The 22,785-nt window shown below is 43.5% G+C and overlaps 1 protein-coding gene across 9 annotated transcripts in view; it reads left to right on the top strand.

Annotated features, from left to right (window-relative positions):
* gse1b (Gse1 coiled-coil protein b) overlaps window positions 1–22,785 on the top strand; it is a 693,846-nt gene that overhangs the window by 632,280 nt on the left and 38,781 nt on the right. For all 9 annotated transcript variants that reach the window (XM_043706596.2, XM_043706595.2, XM_043706598.2 and 6 more), the window contains 2 exons: window positions 11,760–12,367; window positions 15,294–15,406. In XM_043706596.2, coding sequence (XP_043562531.2) covers window positions 11,760–12,367; window positions 15,294–15,406 — 721 coding nt within the window. The remainder of the gene's footprint in view (window positions 1–11,759; window positions 12,368–15,293; window positions 15,407–22,785) is intronic.

The following is a 22,785-nucleotide window of genomic DNA, read 5'->3' on the forward strand; positions in this document are numbered from 1 at the left end:
CCATTGCCTGTGCCCTGTGCCACCTTCAGTAAGTGTGGTTCCAGCAGCAGCCACCATGTCTCCAGGTGGCGCTGCTATTCGGAAGAGTTGCCGGCCTCAGACTGGCCAGAGCAACTGTCACTGGGTAGGATTTCCACCCCTGGAATCTTTAATGGCCACTTGTGCCTGAGTAGCACTTTGTAGAGGTGAGGCATCACAGCTGCTCACTGTCTCTGGAACCAGCAGGCTAGAGTCACAGCGCCCCCACCAAAACCCATTGAATAATGGCAGTCATTCAGTGTCACCTTAGAAAATAGCAACAGGACTGTGTGACTTGGCCCTTTCAAGCCTGCTCAGCTATTCAATATGATCATGGCTGATCATTCAATTCCATCCCCTCATCCATATTTCACCCCATAACTTTTGATCCCTTTAGCTCTAAGTACAATATCTAACTCCTCCTCAAAAACTGTCAATGTTTAAGTCTCAGTTGCTTTGGTGACAGAGAATTCCCTTGTGGAGGAATTTCTCCTCATTCTCAGTCCTAATTGGCATACTCTTATCCCCAGATTATGATCCCTAGGTCGGGACTCCTTGGTCATCGGGAACATCTTTCCTGCGTTTACCCTGTCTAGACCTATTAGAATTGTGTAGGTTTCTATGAGATTTTCCCCTCATTTTTCTAAACTCTTGTGAACACAGTCTTAACTAATTCGGTCTCTCCTGCCAACCCAGGAATCCGTCTTCACATCTGATAATCACTGAAGCATCATTTGGAGCAACAGCGCTATTTAAGGAGAGTTGTTCAGATGCCTGTGTATTTGCATGAATATTTTTGCAACTTTAACAGATTGCAGAATGATTGACATTTGCAGACAATCTTTTAACCATGGAATTTGAGATTGAACTTAACCAAACAAAAGTAGTTTGATGGAATAAAGGATCCATTCTCAGAATTGTGTACAGAGAGCAAAACAGAATCCTTGGAAACTTTCTGGTTAACGAAATTTTCATAAGGTCATCACAGCTAAAGGCAGTAACGGGTCATGAGAGAAATATGGCAGTTTTGCATCTTGTATTTTTGTTGCCACGTCTTTAAGAATACATGGGATGCTTTTCATGACTCTGTTTACCTGGGATGGCATGGAGAGTCCCAAAGTCTGAACTAACTGTCCCCACCTCCATTCAGAAACAGCTCTTAAGGAGCTTGTTGCATCCATCCATCTCCTGTGAACCTGGAATGATTTTGCCATATAATTTGTGATTCCTTACGTGCGGAAATAGCACTAGAAAGTGAGCTCATGACAAATCTATTGACTTAGAATGTACTTTCAGCCTTGTAGCCTCTATCATCCATATCAATTCCCATTTCCCATTTGGCACAATGTCACACTGCATTGAGACAGATCCAGATAGAAACTACTACCTACACTGTGCAATATTATCCTGTATTGATTAAGAGTTTGTAAATCTCTTTCTTTCTGCGCATAATGCCCTCTGAAGCATTGGCTACCTTAGGTGGGTCGGACAGGTTGGGAGGAGCTTGAATAAGTGAGTGGCAATCTTACTGAAAGTTCCCGAAGAGACTCAGCAGCATGGATGCTGAACTGGTGGTGTTTCTCCTTACGAACCAGTCTTGATCTTAGGGCGACCGTTTAAACATAAGGGGTCTCTAATTTAAAACTCAAATGAGGAGAAATATATTTTTCTCTCCAGAGGGTCCTAGGTCTTTAGAATTTTCTTTGTCAGAGAGAAGTGCAGGTGGGTTCATTGAATATTTTTAAGGTAGAAATAGATTCTTGTTTAACAAGGGAGTTCAAGGTTTTCTGGGATAGGCAGGAAATTGGAATTTGAGACCATAATCAAGCCAGCCATGACCTTATCAACTGGGGAAGTAGGCTTGAGGGGCCAAATGGCCTATTCCTGCTTTTAATTCTTACAGATTTCCACTGGATAATGCTTGACAAAGGATTGTGATGTTTTGCTGTTGTGTTTGTGCATAAATCAGCCATTCAAGTGAATGTGGTTTTGCTGTATTGTAGAAGCTCAGAATGGACAGTCAGGTGTGGCAACTTGTTGGTATCTGTCTTTCAATGAGAGGAAAAGTTCCAAAGTGCCTCCCACCCCCTCCTGCCAAAAACAGAAAATCTGGTGTGCAACTTCCTGCTACTTAACTATGCCGTAGTTTTGCAGTGTTTAAGGCAATTCTGAGGGGCCTTATTAGAGGTGTTGAATATTTTGACAGGTTTTTCTGGGATAAAATTGCTTTGCCTCACAGTGAGGGTGGAGAATCAGAAGAGAGACATTTCAGGCAGTTGTCAAAAGACAGGAGGGGAAATGGAATTTTTTTAATATAAATAAGTTATGACACTGAAAGGGCAGTGTGAGCAGATTCAATGGTAACTTTCAGGAGGACATTAGATAAATACTTGCAAGGGGAAAACTTTGCTGGGCTAAAGGCGTTAGAGCAAGTCAGCTAAAACTAACTGGATAGCTCCTTCAATGAGCTGACACAGACACAATAGACTGAATGGCCTCATCATTTTTGATTCTTAAAATACATAGAAGGAAGCAGCGCCTACCAGATTTGTTCAGGAATTTACAACAAAATCAATGAAAGGCTGCTGTCAAAGGCTGAAGGTTTTTAAAAGTGAGTTCTCAAACCATGAGGATTGACAGTCTTGGATTGATGCTCTGCTAAACAGGAGATACGCTTGCTTCTAGCACACAGAGGAGGATGAGTAGTTAAACAAAAGAGAACTTAAACCTTATGTCTCACCTGATTTTAATGGTGAAGCCATTTTATTTTAAAAAGGCTGTTAAGGCAGCATACCTTCAGCCACTGGCTGGAGACAACTTTGATTTTGGTACAATGACCGACATGGTAAGGAATCCAACTGATTATTGGATTCACTGGATAGTGACATGGGAGAAGTCATGATTGCAAATGTGAAATCTCCTATCTCTGAGGTTTGAACACCCCAGCCCAACACAGGCACCTCCATTCCATGAAACTAGTGCAGGCCATAGGAAATAAGGGAAGGCAATGTCCGAGTGGTCTCATCGCTGGACTATTAATCCAGAAATTCAGCAAATGTTCTGGGGACCTGGATTCAAATTTGAATTCAATAAAAGAATCTGGAATTAAGAGTCTAATAATGACCATGAATTTGTTGTTTATGTCAGGAAATTGATTCATTAATTTCCTTCAGGGAAGGAATCTGTCATCCTTACCTGGTCTGACCTACATGGGACTCCAGACCCACAGCAATGTTGCTGACTCATAATTTCCCTCTGGGATGGACAGAGATGCCCACATCCTGTGAGTGTACAAAAATAAGTCTTGTTTTAATTCTTTTGTGGGGACACGGGACAGTTTTTTTTAATACATGCAAGGGGCCATTGGCAGCAAAGCCACAGACACTGGGAGACCACTTTCCTTTTGCTAGATCAGCAGTTTCAATCAATCCAATAATACGGGTGCACCATTTGTCTCAATACTCCTGAAGGGGGATGGGAAACCAGCCAGGATTACGTGACAGTACATTCAGCCTGCTGCACCCGTCCTACCAGTCATCTGGATTATGGCCGACCTGTATCTTTTCCACCTTTGGAACTGAAATCTTACTCAACATAAATCTTGAAAATTTCTACTGGCCCCCAGCATCCACAACCTTTGGGAGGTTGTGGGGAGAGGGTGTAATAAATTGCCGATTTTCCCAAGCTCTTGTGTCCAAAAGCACTTCCTGATGTCCCTCCTCAGTGTCAGACTCCGTTGCTCTGAATTCCATTCCCAGATGATAAAGGTGAGGATCTATTCATGACGGTGCCGGTGTTGGACTGGGGTGGACAAAGTTAAAAATCACACTACACCAGGTTATAGTCCAACAGGTTTATTTGGAAGCACTAGCTTTCAGAGTGCTGAAGGAACAGTGCTTCGAAAGCTCCTGCTTCCAAATATACCAGTTGGACTATAACCTGGTGTTGTGGAATATCTATTCAATCTCTTTGATTACTTCCTGCTTAGACCAGAGCAATGCTGATAACTACTATTATTCCAATGTTGAAATTGGAACCGATGCCCTCTTGTGGGTGTTTTTACCTTCCAGTGTTTGCTTTCACAGTGATGTCAGCACACTCCTGATTGGCCTCCCATATTCTGTACTCTGTAAACTCTGCTACGAGAGCCTTATCTCTCACCAGGTCCCATTCACCCACAACCCCTGTTCTCACTGTCTTTTTCTTTTCTACTCTGTTCAGAGATATTTTTACACTTCTCTGGAGCAGGAGAGGACCTTGAACCTGGGTATCCCAGCCCAGATATACAGGCACTACCACTCTGCCACAAGAACCTTTGTTCTCGCTGTCTTTCATTGCTTCCTGGTCAGGTAGTTGCTTGGTTAAACTGCTTAAAATGCTTATCCTTGTTTTAAAATCTCTTGATGGCCTCATACCTTCATAACCTCTTGCAGCCTCAGGTTACTTTGTGATGTCTACACTGATCCAATTACAACCTCTTGTATATCCCTAATTTGAATCCCAAATTCCCCATCCTCAGTAGATTCCAAATTCTGAGAAGAACTCTCATGTTTATAGCACAGAAGAAGGCCATTCAGCCCACTGTATCCAGGCCTGTCAACAAAGCCCTCACTTGCGCTAATCCTGCTTTCCAGCATTTGGCCCGTAGCCTTGGAGGCAATGGCAATGAATTTCTAGCAAGTGCTTAAATGTTAGGAGAATTTCTTACTCAACTTCCCTTTCAGGCAACAAATTCCAAATTCAATCCAACCTCAAGGCAAAAAAAAGCCTCTTCACCTCTCGTCTTACCCTCTATCTCTTAAATCTCTGCACCTGGTTATTGACCCTTCCATTCGAATGGAAAAATGCCTTGTTTTATCCATCTTATCTATGCCCCTTACAACGCTAGTACTTCCAGTTAAACCTGTTGGACTATAACCTGTTGTTGTGTGATTTTTAACGTTGTCCTTATAATCTCATACACTGCTATCATATCCCCCCCTCAACCAAAGAAATCAACCCCAGCCTCCATAACCTTACCTCATAGCTCAGACCCTCCAACCTAGGCAACATCCTGGCAAATCTTCTCTGCACACTCTCTAGTGTAATCACATCCTACGTATATTGCAGTGACCACAACTGCATGCACTATTCCAGTTTTGGCCTAGCCAGTGTTTTATACAGTTCCAGCATTATCTTCTTGCTTTTTTATTCTGTGCCTCTGCTAATAAAGGGAACTATCCATATATCCTTAACTAACTGATATACCTACCCTGCTACCTTTGGGGTTCTGTGCACACACATCCCTCTGATGTTCTGTACTTTGCAGGATCGTACAATTCACAGTGTAAGCCTTTGCTTCGCTACCCCCCCACCAAGTGCATTAGATTAGATTCCCTACAGTGTGGAAACAGGCCCTTCAACCCAACAAGTCCACACCATCCCTTCAAAGAGTAACCCTCCCAGACCCATTTCCCTCTGAATGATGCACGTAACACTATGAACAATTTAGCATGGCCAATTCACCTGGCCTGCACATCTTTGGACTGTGGGAGGAAACCGGAGCATCCGGAGGAAACCCACGCAGACACGAGGAGAATGTGCAAACTCCACAAGGACAGTCACCCGAGGCTGGAATTGAACCTGGGTCCCTGGCGCTGTGAGGCAGCAGTGCTAACCACTGAGCCACCGTGCCGCCCCATGTTCACACGCAGAGTCGTAGAGATGTACAGCATGGAAACAGACTCTTTGTCCATCTTGTCCATCCCAACCAGATATCATAAATTCATCTCGTCCCATTTGCCGTCATTTGGCACATATCCCTCTTACCACTTCCAATTCATATACCCATTCAGATGCCTTTTAAATGCTGTAATTATACCAGCCTCCGTCACTTCCTCTGGCATTTCATTCCATACACGCACCATCCTCTACGTGAAAAATTTTCCCTTTAGGTCCCTTTTAAATCTTTCCCCTCTCACCTTAAACCCATACCTTTTAGTTCTGAACTCCCTCACCCTGGGGAAAAGACCTTTACTATTCACCCTATCCATGTCCCTCATGATTTTATAAACCTCTATAAGGTCACCCTCAGCCTCCAGTGCTTCAGGGGAACCAGCCCCAGCCTATTCAGCTTCTCCCTGTGGCTCAAATCCTCCAACCCCAGTAATATCCTTGTAAATCTTTTCTGCACCCTATCAGGTTTCACAACATCACTCCTGTTGCTTTCAAATGATCGTTTCACCTTGTGTGACAAGATCTCACCTTTAGTTTCTTAATTATCCTGTGAAGCATGCTGCAATATTTTAATACATTAAAGGTGCTAGACAACATAAGTTGTTGTTATAGACATGTCCATGATGAACTATGTTCGAATGCTGGGGGCTCCCCTAGCTTGTGAAATGCTGAGCAAGTCAGTCAAGTGGCAAAAAGCTTCCGACAATATTGTCGTCATATTGTTGCAATATCCTCACTTTGACTTGCTTCATTGCCGAATTAAAACATTCCAATCCTACCAAGACTGCCATATATTCAAAAGATCTGTCGATGTGCCATGACAGTCCAACGATTCAGTGCTCATGGATAATGGACTCATATGCATAGAGCAGGCGATAGAGCAGAGCCATACACTGGCTGAGATTACAGTTAAATTGGGTTTTTAACAGTATGTTGGATGACAAATTATATGTAGATAACCACACTGATAATTATATGACACTTTATGGAAAGCAGAGGTCACCATAATTTGCAAGCTGCTGTATTACAATTACACTCTTCCTCTCTCTCTCTCTCTCTCTCTCTCTCTCTGTATTGACACAACTATGAGCGAGACTGAAAAGGTAATTGTATTCACATCCTGAAGCCACAGGGGTTGCAGTGGGGAAAAAAAATTTCTGACGCCTGTTTGTTCAGTCCATTGCCGGATGATTAAGCATTGCTCACACAGGCTGCCTCCTGCTCTGATGATTTATTATTGTCGGGGATTTTACTATCTCTCTCAGCTTAGCAGACTAATCAGGTGTGATCGGGGCAGGGATCTATGATTCCCACTTTATTCTCAATATGTGTTTGGAGGAGATACATGTGTGATTCAAAGCTTCAGACTAACCCAAATGCCCACCCGTTTACACCCCCACCCCCCAATTCTCTCAGCTGCTTTTGAGGCATTTAGGTGATTTCTCATTATTAGAATAATAATACCCAACTCGTGTTCAGGAAGCGAGTGATAATCCTGCTTCATCTATCTAAGGCTGGCTGATAATTGCATTCTTCAGAACAAAAATAAAAGCCTTTTTGCAACTGTCTGCTTACATTAAATGGTGATGGAAGAATAATATACACTGGATGCAATTGAGTTGATGAATCTAATCTGCTTACACAATGCAGAGGAAAGCTAGGTGTATCAGCCCTCCTCACAAAATAGAGTTGCATCTTGGTAACTGTGTACAGCATCTTTCAATCTTTATTTCTTTCAGACTGATTGATTGTGAACAGTTCTCTTTAGCTGCTCTTGATTGTCTTCCAGTGCTTCATAAAATCCAGACAGTGTGGAAGCAGGCCATTCAGCCCATCAAGTCCACATTGATCCTCTGACCAGCATCCCACCCAGACCCAGCCCCTACTTTATTCCTGTAACCCTGCATTTCCCATGGCTAATTCAATTAGCCTGCATGTCTTTGGACTGTGGGAGGAAACCCACGCAGACATGGGGACAATGTACAAACTCCACACAGACAGTTGCCCGAGGGTGGTGTCGAACCAGGGTCCCTGGTGTTGTGAGGCAGCAGTGCTAACCACTGAACCATCATGTTGCCTTGCCATGATTTAAATAAACTTTTAAAAAATCTTTTCATGGGATGTGGGCATCACTGGTGAGACCACCGTTTATTGCCCATCCCTGATTGCCCTTTATTTTACATCACTTTTAATCTAACTTTCCCTCCTTTTTTTTAATCCTCAAGTTGTCCATCTATATCCATTCCCCATTATTCTGTGTCTCTCAGTCGCTGGCCCCATGGACACAGGCTATGGTGTCTAACCCAAGCATTCCTTAGAACGTAAGAACTAGAAGCAGGAGTCAGCCATCTGACCCTTTGAGGCTACACCACCATTCAATAAGATCATGGCTGATCTTTTCATGGCCTCAGCTCCACTTACCCGCCCTCTCATCATAACCCTTAATTCCTTTATTGTTCAAGAAATTATCTATCTTAGCTTTAAAAACATTTACTGAAGTAGTGTCAACTACTTCACTGGGCAGGGAATTCCACTGATTCACAACCCACTGGGTGAAGAAATTCTTTCTCAATTCAGTCCTAAACCTGCTCCCCCTAATTTTGAAGCTATGCCCTCTTGTCCTAGTTTCACCTGCCAGTGAAAACATCCTCTCTATGTCTATCTTATCTGTTCCCTTCATAATTTGATATGTCTCTATAAGATCCCCCCTCATTCTTCGAAATTCCAGTGAACATAATCCCAGTCAGCTCAGTCTCACCTCATAGCCAACACCCTCAACTCCGGCATCAACCTAGCGAACCTCCTCTGCACCCCATCTAGTGCCAGTACATCCTTTCTGTAGTAAGGAGACCAAAACTGTACACAGTCTTCCAGGTGTGGCTTCACCAGCACCCTGTACAGCTGCAACATAACGTCCCTGCTTTTAAACTCAATCCCTTTAGCAATGAAGGACAAAATTCCATTTGCCTTCCCAATTACCCCTTGTACCTACAGACCAACCTTCTGTGATTCATCATAAGAACACCCAGGTCCCTCTGCATAGCAGCATGCTGCAACGTTTTACCATTTAAGTAATAGTCCTTTTTACTGTTACTCCTACCAAAATGGATGACTTCACATTTATTAACATTGTATTCCATCTGCCACACCTTTACACACTTACTTAAAGTATCTATGTTCATCTGTAAGGTATCGCAGTCCTTTGCACATTTTGCTCTGCCTTTTGTCTTAGTGTCATCTGCAAACTTTGACACACTACACATGGTTCTAACTCCAAATTATCTATGTACATCTGTATAAATTGTGAATAATTGCAGTCCCACACTGATCCCTGAAGCACACTACTAGAATACTGATTGCCAATATTACAGACCAGGCCAGACCCCTTCAAAACATTTTTAAAAGGTAGCCCAAACCCCAACTTTACTACTTGCTTTAAACAGATGTAGCTTGGATACTCCAGGAGAAATGTCCCTGGTCAAACCACTTAGTTTTAAACAAAACAGAATTTATTTACAAGATTACCGAATGAAACACAAACAAAAAAGAACAGAAAACCGAAAACCTTAACTTATCCGAAAACCCAACAGCTCATCCCACCTTTACGGTGCAGTTCCAAATACTTGCAAAAATCCCCATAAACATCCCTTGACAATAAAGGTAAAATCAAATATAGGTTCTTCCAGGAGAGAAGTCTGAGAGAGAGAGTACCAGCATGAACCTGCTTTCTTTCCAACCCTAAGGCTAAAAACCAAACCAAGCCAGAGAAAAGCTGAGCTGGGAGAACTAGCCACTCCCCTTTCATTGTACAACTGTGTTTATTTTAACTTGAAAGCCTTCTGACTGAGGCAGTATCTGTTAGTTATAATCAAACTGACCCTAAAACCCTTCAACCTCAGACGTTTTGCGGTGTGTGTCTTTTATGACCTCTCTGAAGATAAAGCCAAGGATAGCATAATCTTGTTAAAGGAGCAGCATTGTCACACCAATCAGAATAGCATTCATTTATCCCCACTCTTTTCTGCCTGTTAGTCCTTCCAAATATGTGAGCCAAAATGGCAAGCTGGTTTATTATACTAGGAGTCACAAGCAAGATCGCACCTGATGTTCAAATGTCCTTAGACATGCCAGTATTGGGTCATTGATTGTTTAGCAGGAAGAAGGAGCCCACAATAGGTGTGCCTGCTGTGACTGCATTGGGAGTCAGCCACCCCAACACAAATACGTGATCAAATGTAGCCTTTATAAAAAAAGGACTTCTTTTAATGTCGTGACAATCTCAGCCCATCCCAAAGCATTGATTGCATTTAAGCTCTTGCAAACAGCAAACTGAAAGGGCACAGATGGACTATTTTAGTGACTTCAGCTGAAGGATAGCCACTTGGCAGAACTTGCCTGTTGTTCTTCAGAATAGTGGCACAAGGATCATTTCCATCCACCAGGGAGATCAAGTGGGTTTCAGTTTAACCTGCTATCCAAGGTCAGCAGCTCTGACAGTGCTCCACTCCTTCAGTGCTGCACTGGGAGTGTACTCTAGTCTCTGGAGTGGCACTCTGTATCTCGCAGCCTTCACTTATATGTTGTAAGTGACTGGATAGTGGTGGGAATGAGCAATGGAAGTTCGAACATGCTTGGGGTGCCTTAAAGTGGAGCTTGTGTCCCACCAATGACAACTTAAATTTGTATAGAGACATAAAGAAACTGCAGATGCTGGAATCCAAAGTAGACAAGCAGGAAGCTGGAAGAACACAGCAAGCCAGGTGGCATCTGAAGGTGGAGAAGTCAACAATTTGGGTATAACCCTTCCTCAGGAATGGTTCCTGAAGTCAGTGTGGACTTGTTGGGCCAAAGGACCTGTTTCCACACTGTAGGGATTATATAATTATCTAATTTATGTAAGTCAATTATAATGGACAGTAATAATATCCCTTTGAGAGTCAAGATATCTTCAAAGCCACTGTACCATAGTTATTTCACGTTGGGTTAGAACTGCAGAAAGTCTTCCCTTTCCAACACAGATTTCAACATTTTGGTTTCTTAAAGCTTTCCTGTCAAATCCTCTTTTCCAGTTTTAATTTCCACAAGTCATCCCAACTGGATAAAGTTGTTGCTGGGTTCATTTTTCAGGGGATTTGCCAAGTCTTATGACACGCCCAGTCATGTACTTCAACACAAGAAGAGAAACCGGTTTCTCATTGACCAAGTTGTCAGTTTTTTTTGATGCAAGTGTCTTTAAAATTTGTGTCATGGGAAACATTTGCTCAGTTCTCTGTGTGTTAATTGAGAGATAGAAAACAGCAGCTGATCACCATTCAAATGCAGGATATATTCTTTGGTGTTGTCCACTGCAGCTGAATTGATGACCTGGCAATGTTCAGGTATCATCATCATTCCTGACCTTTTTTAAAACGTTCGTTCATGGGAAGTGAATGGTGTTGATCAGGTGACCAGCATTTACTGCAGACATTTAGCTGCCCTAGAGAAGGTGGTGGTGAGTTGCCTTTTTGAACCACTGCTGTCCATGTGATGTGCGTATAGTGCTGTTAGGAAGGGAGCCTCCAGGGTTTTGACCTAGCTGCAATGAAGGAACGGCGATACATATCAAACCAGAATGGTGAGTGTCTTGGAGAGAAACGTGCACGTGGTGGTGACCCCATGTATCTGATGCCCTTGTCCTTCCAGATGGGAAAGATGGCAGGTGTGGAAGGTGCTGTTGAAGGAGTCTTGGTGCGTTGCTGGTGTGCAACTTGTAGATGATGTACAAAATAATCATGGGCCCTTCCTCTTTGCTAGGTGTCTCCCTTTAATACAAAGAAAAGTGCTGGAAATATTAATTGGGTGAGGCAGCATTTATGGAGAGAAGAAGTGTTACTGTTTTGGCTCTGCGGTCGTTGGTGAGATCTGAGGAAATCAGAAACGTAATAGATTTTGAGCACATTTTGGATTCCACCCAGAGGAGCAAGCCCTCAACCTGTGTGTATATAATCTGACATTGTTTGTTGATGTTGTCGTTCTGTGTTTTGTAGATCTGGACATGGTCACCATGAGCTGTGTGGCAGAGAGCAACCCCAGCAACTAGGAGCTCCGCCCCCACTCATTTCCCCCAAACCCCAGCACAAGGAGCACCATTCCAACCCGGCCGTCCTCTGGAACCCAGTGACCCTGATGGATAATCACGCTGAGTCCCGGAAGAGCCACGATCACCACGTGCTGAACAACTATGCCGGCCACTACGACATGCACCGGCAGACAGGCCCACCAATCAAGATGGAGAAGATCCACAGCCATGAGGAGAGCACCAAGAGGCGAGAGTGCCCTGAGAAGTATCAGCCGTCACGGGGCCCAGTCTCCCTGGAGCATGCCTCGCACTCTCACTCTTACGGCCCTCCGTTTGCGGAGCTGGAGAAATCTGCCCAGTCCATCCTTAACCAGCAGCGGATGTCCATGCCCTTCCTCGGGCCGTGCAGCGACATGAGCTTATTGCACAAGTCAGCTTCCCCCTATAGACAGCCCCTGAGCCTACCGAGAGCCCCAGGGCCTATGTATGTCTATGACGAACTCCTACAGCGCCACAGGAGGCTGATAAGCAAGCTGGACCTTGAAGAGAAGAAGCGGAAAGAGGCAAAAGAGAAAGGTGAGCCTGGGTGGCAGAGAACAGTGGGTTAGTAAAGGTGGAACAGCTCATGGGAGGAAGGGCCTCTTCTGTGCTATCTGACTCCCAGGACATTTAATTGTTTGAGCGTTTTGTTGTGGTATTGTAGTGCCTTGGTTCTGAGCCAGCAGAGGTACCTGGACTTTGTGGTGACTTATTCTGGCCACCGTGGAATAAATAACTACATTTTTCTCTGAAAGGAGAAAAACCAAAATTACTGCAGGTGCTCGAAATCGGAACCAAAAGCAGAAATTGCTGGGAAAACTCAGCAGGTCTGGCAGCATCTGTGGAGAGAAAGCAGAGTTAACATTTCGGGTCAGAATATTTTTCTCTGCCTTGACTTGTTTAACAGATCAGTGCTAACCGCTGAGCCACTGTGCGGCCCTCTTGTCCAGAATAACAAAAGCCGTGGCTTAATCCAAAGAGAAAAACACAAAAAATTGCGCACCGGGGCTGCTTTAACTTAGCCAGAAACCAAAACAAAAGCCCAAAACAGGAGAAAATGGGGCAGAAGGTGAAGTTATAAATTACATCCCTGAGCTAGCAATCCAGAGACCAAGGCAAATGTTCTGTGGAGAGAAATCAGAGTTAACATTCCAGGTCCAGTGACCCTTCCTAAGAACTGATTATAATTAAAAAGCTTGCCTAATGGTGACCACATAACCTATGTCAGTTGTAAAAGTCCATTGGATTCACTAATGTCCTTTAGGGAAGGTGATCTGTCATCATTATGTGATCTGGCCTACATGTGATCCCTGTGCTCTGGACAGTTTAAGGATGGGCAATAAATCTGGCTGAGCCAGTGATACTTACATTCCCATGAATTAATTAAAGTAAAAGCTAGTGTATTAACAGATAAACTGGAGTGACTTTAAGGTTTTAATATCATGCAGATATGATATTAACATAATGTGTACAGGAACGACCATTAGGCAGCTTGCTTTATGAATGGTATTGATATAGCTAAGGAATGAGACTATGACGTTCTACTAAACCTAATGCTCGACATGTCCGATCAATGCAGAGCATCAAGCAACAGAAGTTTTGGAAGATGCTGAGTATGATATGTAAAATAGTAAAATGTAAGTATATAAATATAATGGGAAGCAATACCGGAGTGGCATTTTCATTAGACTGTTAATCCAGGTAATGCTCTGATGACCCGAGTTCGAATCGCACCACAGAAGATGATGGAATTTGAATTCCAGAAAAATCTGGAATTAGGAATGTAATGATTACTGTGGAAATCACTTGGGCTGAATCCAGCTCACAGAGTCTAAAGCAGTGCTTCCCAAAGGTTTGTTTTCCCATTGTGACCCTAACTCAAGGATTGGCAATTGTCGAGTGAGAACTATGAAAACTGGGTATGAAAGAGATGTGTGAGAACAGGTTAGGGCGGGAGCACATGGTCAGAGCTGCGTGATTGCTCTTTTTGCCTCACAGCTGGGTACCCCAGAATTTCATCTCAAGGCCCAGTTTGGGGTGGCCAGCCCCACTTTGGGAAGTCCTGGATCTCCTGCCCCTGAGCACCCCAGCACTTACACACTGATAAAGAATCAATTTCCTTAACACAATCTACCTTTGAAATCAGGATTCCCAAGAAGATTTGAGTACAGGAGCAATGAGGTATTGCTTGAATTGTATGGAAGTTTGGTTAGACTGCACTTGGAATACTGTGAGCAATTTTGGTCTCCTTACCTCAGTGCAGATGTTATTGCCATAGCAAAATGCAACAAAGCTTCAACAGACCTTGTTCCCAGGATGTTGGGACTGTCCTGTGAAGAGAGATTGGGTAAATTGGACCTGTATTCTTGAGAGTTTTGAAGAATGAGAGGAGATCTCATTGAAACATATAGAATACTTAAAGAGATGGAAGGTATAGATGCAGGTAAGGGGGGTTCCCCCGTTGTCGGGGACACAATTTTAAAAATAAAGGAGATGCCACATAGAACAGAGATGAGGAGACTTTCTTTTACTTAAAGGTTGGTGAATTTTCAGAACTGCAGAGGATGTTACCATGAATGGAGGATTTGAGTTATAAGGAGGGGCTGGATAGACTGGGACTTTTTTTCATTGGGAGGTTGAGAGATGACCTTTTACAGGTTGGTAAAGTCATGAGGGAATGAGATAAGGCAAATAGCAGGTGTCTTTTCCCTAGGGTGGGGATGTCAAGACCATGGACATATTTTTAAGGTGAGAGGCAATTTGTTTTACACAGAGAGTGGTTTGTGTGTAGAATGAAATTCCAGAGGAAGCAGTGGATGCAGGTACCTTCACAATATTTACAGGACATTTAGGTAAGTAAGTACATGAATAGGAAATGTTTGGAGGGATATGGGCCAAATGCAGGCAGGTCGGACTAGTTTAGTTTGGGATTATGGTGGGCATGGACTGGTTGGCCGAAGAGTCTGTTTCTGTGCTATATGACTGTGGAATCTCTGTCTTTTAGTGGATTTAAAGTAGATATTGATAACTCTTTGATTATCGATGGCATATAGGATTATGGGGATGGTGTGGGTGAAAGACATTGAAGAGTTTGATTAGCCACAATCGGATTAAATGGTGAAACAGGCTTGAGGGATTGATTGGCCTACTCCTGTTTCTGTGGTCCCACTTTCACTTGTGATATTTGATTCAGCAGACTATATTTAGAAGACACTGTGCTGGAGCTTAGAGTGTGCGTGCGTATCTGTTTGTGTGTGTGTATGTGTCTGTGGGGGTGTGGTATGTGTGTGCGTGCCTGTGTGTGTACACGCACTTGGATGTAGTTAGTTAATTGAAGGATTGAAATGAACTAATTGGGCAGTTCAGCTCAGGATGAATGTGCTGACACAGCAGAACATATTTGCACACTGTCAGGCTGCTTTGTCAGTTATTCTGTTGCTTTGCTTCCACTGTTTCTAATTAGGTTATTACTATGACTTTGATGACTCGTATGATGAAAGTGATGAAGAGGAAGTTCGAGCACATCTCCGGCGAGTCGCTGAACAGCCACCTCTGAAACTTGACGATTCATCTGAGGTATGTTAACACTTCTCCATTGTGGCAGTCTAAAAATAGGCTGTGGAACGATAATGAGAATCTAATAGACTTAGAAGCCTCCTTTTCCCTTCTCTTTGCATTCCTCACCACATCATTAATTTGCCATTCTCCCCCTTCCTTCTTTCTGTAAAAACATGTTCCCTCTGAACTCCCTTGCTTATTTTTGAATTTTCCAAAAAAATGAGTGCATTTGAGACAGGACATCCAACTGCTTAGATGTACAACACAGGGTGAAGAAGGATTTGTTAGTCAAGACATTGGGATTACTGTGGATTAAGCTGAAGGTGATGGCTATTTGTAAAGATGCTAAGGAGTTCATGAGGCATCTTGGCTCGATGAGAGGTAGTTTTCACACAGAAAATACCGATAATCTGAAAGCAGCAAACAATGGCAAGAGAAAAAAATATCTAGACATATTTAATATTCACAGTGTCTCAGAGAATTTTCAGGTTGGTTGTTTCAGCATTTGACAACTAAATCGCAACTCATTTGCTTCTCAAAGAGCAGAGTTTCAGTGATTTACTTGTAAAATTATCTTCTTCCTTCTGAAGAGTTTTGTCTAAATCCCAAAGTTATTTTCTAACTCAGAGGCTGTGAGTCCTCTGTCTGCTGCAAAGCCATCACTGTGTCCATCAGTGCTAACAGACCCATGAATCCATCCAATTCAGACTCTAATCTTCCTCCATCATGTTCTCCCAAAATGTCCAGAAAGTTATTTGGGTGGAACTGAGAAATAAGAGAGGGATGATCACCTTATTGGGATTGTACTATAGATCCCCAATAGTCAGCGGGAAACTGAGAAACAAATTTGTAAGGAGATCTCAGTTATCTGTAAGAATAATAGAGTGGTTATGGTAGGGGATTTTAACTTTCCAAACATAGTTTGAGACTGCCATTCTGTTAAGGGCTTGGATGGAGAGGAATTTGTTAAGGTGTACAAGAAAAGTTTCTGATTCTGTATGTGGATGTACCTACTAGAGAAGGTACAAACCTTGACCTACTGTTGGGACCTAAGGCAGGGCAGGTGACTGAGGTGTCAGTGGGGAAGCCCTTTGGGGCCAGCGACAATAATTCTATGAGTTTTAAAATAGTGATGGAAAAGGATAAACCAGATCAAAAAGTTAAAGTTCTTAATTGAAGGAAGGCTAATTTTGATAGTAGTAGGCATGAACTTTCAAAAGTTGATTGGGGATGGATGTTCGCAGGTAAAGGGATGGCTGGAAAATGGGAAGTCTTCAAAAATGCAATAATATGAGTCCAGAGACAGTGTGTTCTTGTTAGGGTTAAAGGTAAGACGGGTGGTTTAGGGAATGCTGGATGACGAGAGAAATTGAGGTTTTGTTTTAAAAAAAGGAAGTACAGTATATGTCAGGTATAGGTAAAAACAATGACTGCAGATGCTGGAAAACAGAGTCTAGATTAGAGTGGTGCTGGAAAGGCACAGCAGTTTAGGCAGCATCCGAGGAGCAGTAAAATCGACGTTTCAGGCAAAAGCCCTTCATCAGGAACTCATATGTCAGGTATAGACAGCAGAGCTTAAAAATGTGTTGCTGGAAAAGCGCAGCAGGTCAGGCAACATCCAAGGAGAAGGAGAATCAACGTTTCGGGCATAAGCCCTTCTTCAGCAGACAGCAGAGATCAAGTGAATCCTTAGAAGGGTTCAAAGGCAGTAGGAGTATACTTAAGAGGGAAATCAGGAGGGCAAAAGGGGACACGTGATAGCTTTGGCAAATAGAGTTAAGGAGAATCCAAAGGGATTTTATAAATACGTTAAGGACAAAACGGTGATGAAAGACAGAATAGGGCCTATTAAAGATGAGCAAGGTTGCCAGTGTATGGAACCGAAGGGGATGGGGGATAATATTGAATGAGTACTTTGCATCAGTGTTAACTGTGGAGAAGGATATGGAAGACAGAGAATGTGGGGAAATAAAGAACAACATCTATTACAGAGGAGGAGGTGCTGGATGTCATAAAACGAGTAAAGGTGGATAAATCCCCAGGACCTGATCAGGTGTACCCTAGAACTCTGTGGGAAGATAGGGAAGTGATTGCTGGGCCTTTTACTGAGATATTTATTTTATTCAGTTTGTGGATGTGGGCATTGCTGGCTGGCCAGCATTTATTGCCTGTCCCTAGTTGCCCCTGAGAAGGTGGTGGTGAACTGGCTTCTTGTATCATTGATAGCTACAGGTGAGGTGCTGGAAGAACTGGAGAATGGCCAGTGTGGTGCTACTATTTATAAAAGGTTAAAAGGTGAGAGGAACAGTCAGGGAGCTATAGACCGGTGAGCCTGAAATCAGTGGTGGACAGGTTGTTGGAGGGAATCCTGATGGTCATTTGGAAAGGCAAGGACTGAATCGGGATAGTCAACATGGCTTTGTGTGTGGGAAATCGGGTCTCAAAAACTTGATTAACTTTTTAGAAGAAGTAACAAAGAGGATTGATGAGGGCAGAGCGGTGGATGTAATCTTTATGGATATCAGTAAGGCATTCAACAAGGTTCCTCATGGTAGACTGGTCAGCAAGGTTAGATCTCATGGAATAGAGAGAGAACTAGCCATTTGGATACAGAACTGGTTCAAAGGTAGAAGACAGAGGGTAGTAGTGGAGGGTTGGTTTTCAGACTGGAGGTCTGTGTCCAGCAATGTGTCACAAGGATTGATGCTGGGTCCACTACTTTTCATCACTTACATAAATGATTTGGATAGAAACATAGGAGGTGTCATCTGCAAACTTACTAACTATACCGGGTTTCGTTATTTGGACAGCGAAGGTTACTCAGAATGCAATGTAATTTTGATCAGATGGGCTAATGGGCCGGGGAGTGCCAGATGGAGTTTAATTTAAATAAATATGAGGTGCTCCATTTTGGAAAAGCAAATCAGAGCAGGACTTATATACTTAATGGGAAGGTCCTAGGGAGTTTTGCTGAGCAAAGAGACCTTGGAGTGCAGGTTCATATTTCCATGAAAGGGGAGTCAAGGTAGAAAGGATAGTAAAGAAAGCGTTTGATATGCTTTCTATTATTGGTCAGTGCATTGAGTACAGGTGTTGGGAGATCATGTTGCGGCTGTGCAGGACATTGGTTAGGCCACTTTTGGAGCATTGTGTGCAGTTCTGGTCTCCCTGCTGTAGGAACAATGTTGTGAAACTTGAAAGCGTTCAGAAAAGATTTACAAGAATGTTGCCAGGGTTTGAGCTACAGGGAGAGGTTTAATAGGCTGGGGCTGTTTTCGCTGGAGCGTCGGAGGCTGAGGGGTGATCTTATAGAGATTTATAAAATCATGAGGGGCATGGATAGAGGAAATAGACAATGTCTTTTCTCCAAGGTGAGGGAGTCCAAAACTAAAGGGCATAAGCTGTGAGGGAAAAACTTTAAAAGGGACCTAAGGGGCAACTTTTTCATGCAGATGGTGGTGCATGTGTGGAATGAACTGCCAGAGGAAGTGGTGGAGGCTGGCGCAATTACAACATTTAAAAGACTTCTAGATGGTAAATGGAAGGGTTTAGAGGGATATGGACCAAATGCTGGCAAATGGGACTAGATCTATTGAGGATATCTGATCAGCCTGGATGGGTTGGACCAAAGGGTCTGTCTCCGTGGTGTACATCACTGTGACTCTATTCTAGCAGCATGATGGTTTGCACCATGCTGGTCAACTCCTATGCTCAGTAAAGCTGAAGTTTCCTTCTCAGCCACAAAGTGTATGGAGTTCCTGGACTGTGCCCTTTCCTGTTGGATCCACAGAAATGTATAGAATGGTTTTTGGCACTGGCACGGCTGCAGGATTTGCCGAAGAGGTGAAGTGTTTTGCCATCAGCATGCCCTTTGGCCTCCACTCCAGGTTTTTTTGTCAGAGCTTGCTTCAATGGTGTTTTACTTTCCCAAGGCATCAACAAAGGAATGGAGCTATTTCCCTAAAGCTGGTTCACAAGTGCCTGAGAATGTCTAAATACGAGGGTGTGCAGTGGGCCTCTACCCTGTTCAGTGGTCAGAACTCCCAACTTCCTCTGAATCTTTAACCTGAGACCTATGTATCACTCAACTGAGGACATGACAATGGAGAGATTGTGTACCTGATGGAGAGTGATTTACACATTTGGTTCCATTCTTTGCAAAGGCTGCAGGTCAATGGGGTAGCCTGAAAGAGTCTTCCATTGGCGATGTCCATCCTTCACAAAATGAATTACCTTCCTATTCTTCACTTAAATGTAGGCATTGCTGTTTGGCTCAGCTGGTACTGATCCTCACCCAGTGTCAGTGGATGGGCATGTGCACACATACACACACACACACACAGACACACACACACACGCACATACATATGTTAAGAGCTGATCACTGTCTGATTCTCCTCGGCCCTTAGAGTAGGACACCAACACCTTCGTGGTCAGCCTGGGCTAAAAGCTCCCTGGTCTGTTGGGCTAAGTCTAGCACATTCATCACCTCAACCAGCAGGAATCTCAAAGCTGTGTTTTAATAAATTATCCAGACAAGGTAATGATTTTTCAGCTTGGGCCCTACCACAGTGATGGATTACAAACTCCGAGAGTACCTGCACAGCAGCTTTTTGCATTTCATTCCCAGCGACAAAACAAAAACAGCTTTTCTGTGACTGTTTTTAATTTGGTGCAATTAAGGAGATGCCTGTTCCCCACAGCTTGCTTTGAATGAGTTGTACGCTGAGCAGTTTATCTTGCAGTCCATTAAAACAGATGTAGCCCTGTAAGAAACTAAAGCAAATTGCACAGTCGTTATACAGCAAGCAGAACAGAGTGGAGCAATGAGCCGTAAACAGAAAGAAGCAACGCTACCCAAACTGTGATCATTTAAAATGACCACCATTCACTCTTCAGTTACAATGGGACTACTTAATGCTGAGTTAAATTTGCAAAGTGACCAGGAATAGTGATAGGAACTCAGTAGTCATTTGGAAAATTACAATGTTAAGATAGTATAAAATAATTTGACAGATTCAGATTTGCTCGGATTCAGGGGAATCCTCATGTTTTTGACCCAGCTATTTCCAGGTAAAACACTGAATCTCCAGCACTGGCACACTCTTCCACATTTATAATAATCATCTCCTGTGTAAATTGTCACGCTGTCATTACATCCTCCCACCAGTGGTGATGCTGCAGTTCCACAGCTTCCAGTTCCTCAGCCATTCCTTCTGCGTCACTGTGTCAAAATCCTGGAACTCCTTTGCTCACAGCATAGTGGATATCCCAACCCTCCCAGGGCTGTAGAAATCTCAAAGGGAGAGCACATGGTTCAGAGGAAGGGTTACTGGACCTGAAAGGTGAACTCTGCTTCTCTCCACATATTAGATTTGATTAGATTCCCTATAGTGTGGAAACAGGCCCTTCGGCCCATCTAGTCCACACCGATCCTCCGAAGAGTAACCCACCCAGACCCATTCCCCCTAACTAATGCACCTAACTCTATGGGCAATTTGCATGACCAATTCACCTGACCTGCACATCTTTGGACTGTGGGAGGAAACCGGAGCACCCGGAAGAAACCCGCGCAGACACGGGGAGAATGTGCAAACTCCACACAGACGCCCAAGGCTGGAATTGAACCTGGGTCCCTGGTGCTGTGAGGCAGCAGTGCTAACCACTGAGCCACCGTGCCGCCCCAATGACAATAGACAATAGGTGCAGGATAGGTCATTCTGCCCTTCAAGCCTGCACCACCATTCAATATGGTCATGGTTGATCATCTTTAATCAGTATCCTGTTCCTGCTTTATCTCCATAACCCTTGATTCCACAATCCTTGAGAGCTCTATCCAATTCTTTCTTAAATGAATCCAGAGACTGGGCCTCCACTGCCCTCTGGGGCAGAGCATTCCACACAGCCACCACTCTCTGGGTGAAGAAGTTTCTCCTCATCTCTGTCCTAAATGGTCTACCCCGTATTTTTAAGCTGTGTCCTCTGGTTCGGCACTCACCCATCAGCGGAAACATGTTTCCTGCCTCCAGAGTGTCCAATCCTTTAATAATCTTATATGTCTCAATCAGATCCCCTCTCAGTCTTCTAAACTCAAGGGTATACAAGCCCAGTCGCTCCAGTCTTTCAGTGTAAGGTAATCCCGCCATTCCAGGAATTGACCTCGTGAACCTATGCTGCCCTCCCTCAATAGCCAGAATGTCTTTCCTCAAATTTGGAGACCAGAATTGCACACAGTACTCCAGGTGTGGTCTCACCAGGGCCCTGTACAGCTGCAGAAGAACCTCTTTGCTTCTATACTCAATCCCTCTTGTTATGAAGGCCAGCATGCTATTAGCCTTCTTCACTACCTGCTGTACCTGCATGCTTACCTTCATTGACTGGTGTACAAGAACACCCAGATCTCTCTATACTGCCCATTTACCTAAATTGCCCCTTTACTGCCCCTTTACCTAATCTGCCTTCCTGTTCTTGCCACCAAAGTGGATAACCATACATTTATCCACATTAAACTGCATCTGCCATGCATCTGACCACTCATCTAACTTGTCCAGGTCACCCTGTAATCTCCTAACATCCTCATCACATTTGACCCTGCCACCCAGCTTAGTATCATCAGCAAATTTGCTAATGTTATTACTAATACCATCTTCTATATCATTAACATATATTGTAAAAAGCTGCGGTCCCAGTACTGATCCCTGCGGTACCCCACTGGTCACTGCCTGCCATTCCGAAATGGAGCCGTTTATCACTACTCTTTGTTTCCTGTCAGCCAACCAACTCTCAATCCAAGTTAGTACTTTGCCCCCAATACCATGCGCCCTAATTTTGCTCACTAACCTCCTATGTGGGACTTTATCAAAAGCTTTCTGAAAGTCCAGGTGCACTACATTTACTGGATCTCCCTCGTCCATCTTCAGAGTTACATCCTCAAAAAATTCCAGAAGATTAGTCAAGCATGATTTCCCCTTCATAAATCCATGCTGACTCTGACCTATCCTGTTACTACTACCCAGATGTGTTGTAATTTCATCCTTTATAATAGACTCCAGCATCTTTCCCACCACTGAGGTCAGACTAACTGGTCTATAATTTCCTGCTTTCTCTCTCCCACCTGTTACCTCAGGGAGATTGCTTGTGTCTTCCCAGTGAACACAGATCTGAAGTACCAATTCAATTCTTCTGCCATTCTTTGTTCCCCGTAATATATTCCCCTGTTTCTGTCTTCAAGGGCCCAATTTTAGTCTTAACCATTTTTTTGCCTTTTACATACCTAAAAAAACTTTTACTATCCTCCTTTATATTATTGGCCAGTTTACCTTCATACCTCATTTTTTCTTTGCGTATTTCCTTCTTAGTAATCCTCTGTTGTTCTTTAAAAGCTTAAGGGCAGCACA

This window comes from Chiloscyllium plagiosum, unplaced genomic scaffold (genome assembly GCF_037043375.1).
Source record: "Chiloscyllium plagiosum isolate Xiang-an unplaced genomic scaffold, Cpla_swu_hap1 HiC_scaffold_17, whole genome shotgun sequence".
Classification (NCBI taxonomy): domain Eukaryota; kingdom Metazoa; phylum Chordata; class Chondrichthyes; order Orectolobiformes; family Hemiscylliidae; genus Chiloscyllium; species Chiloscyllium plagiosum.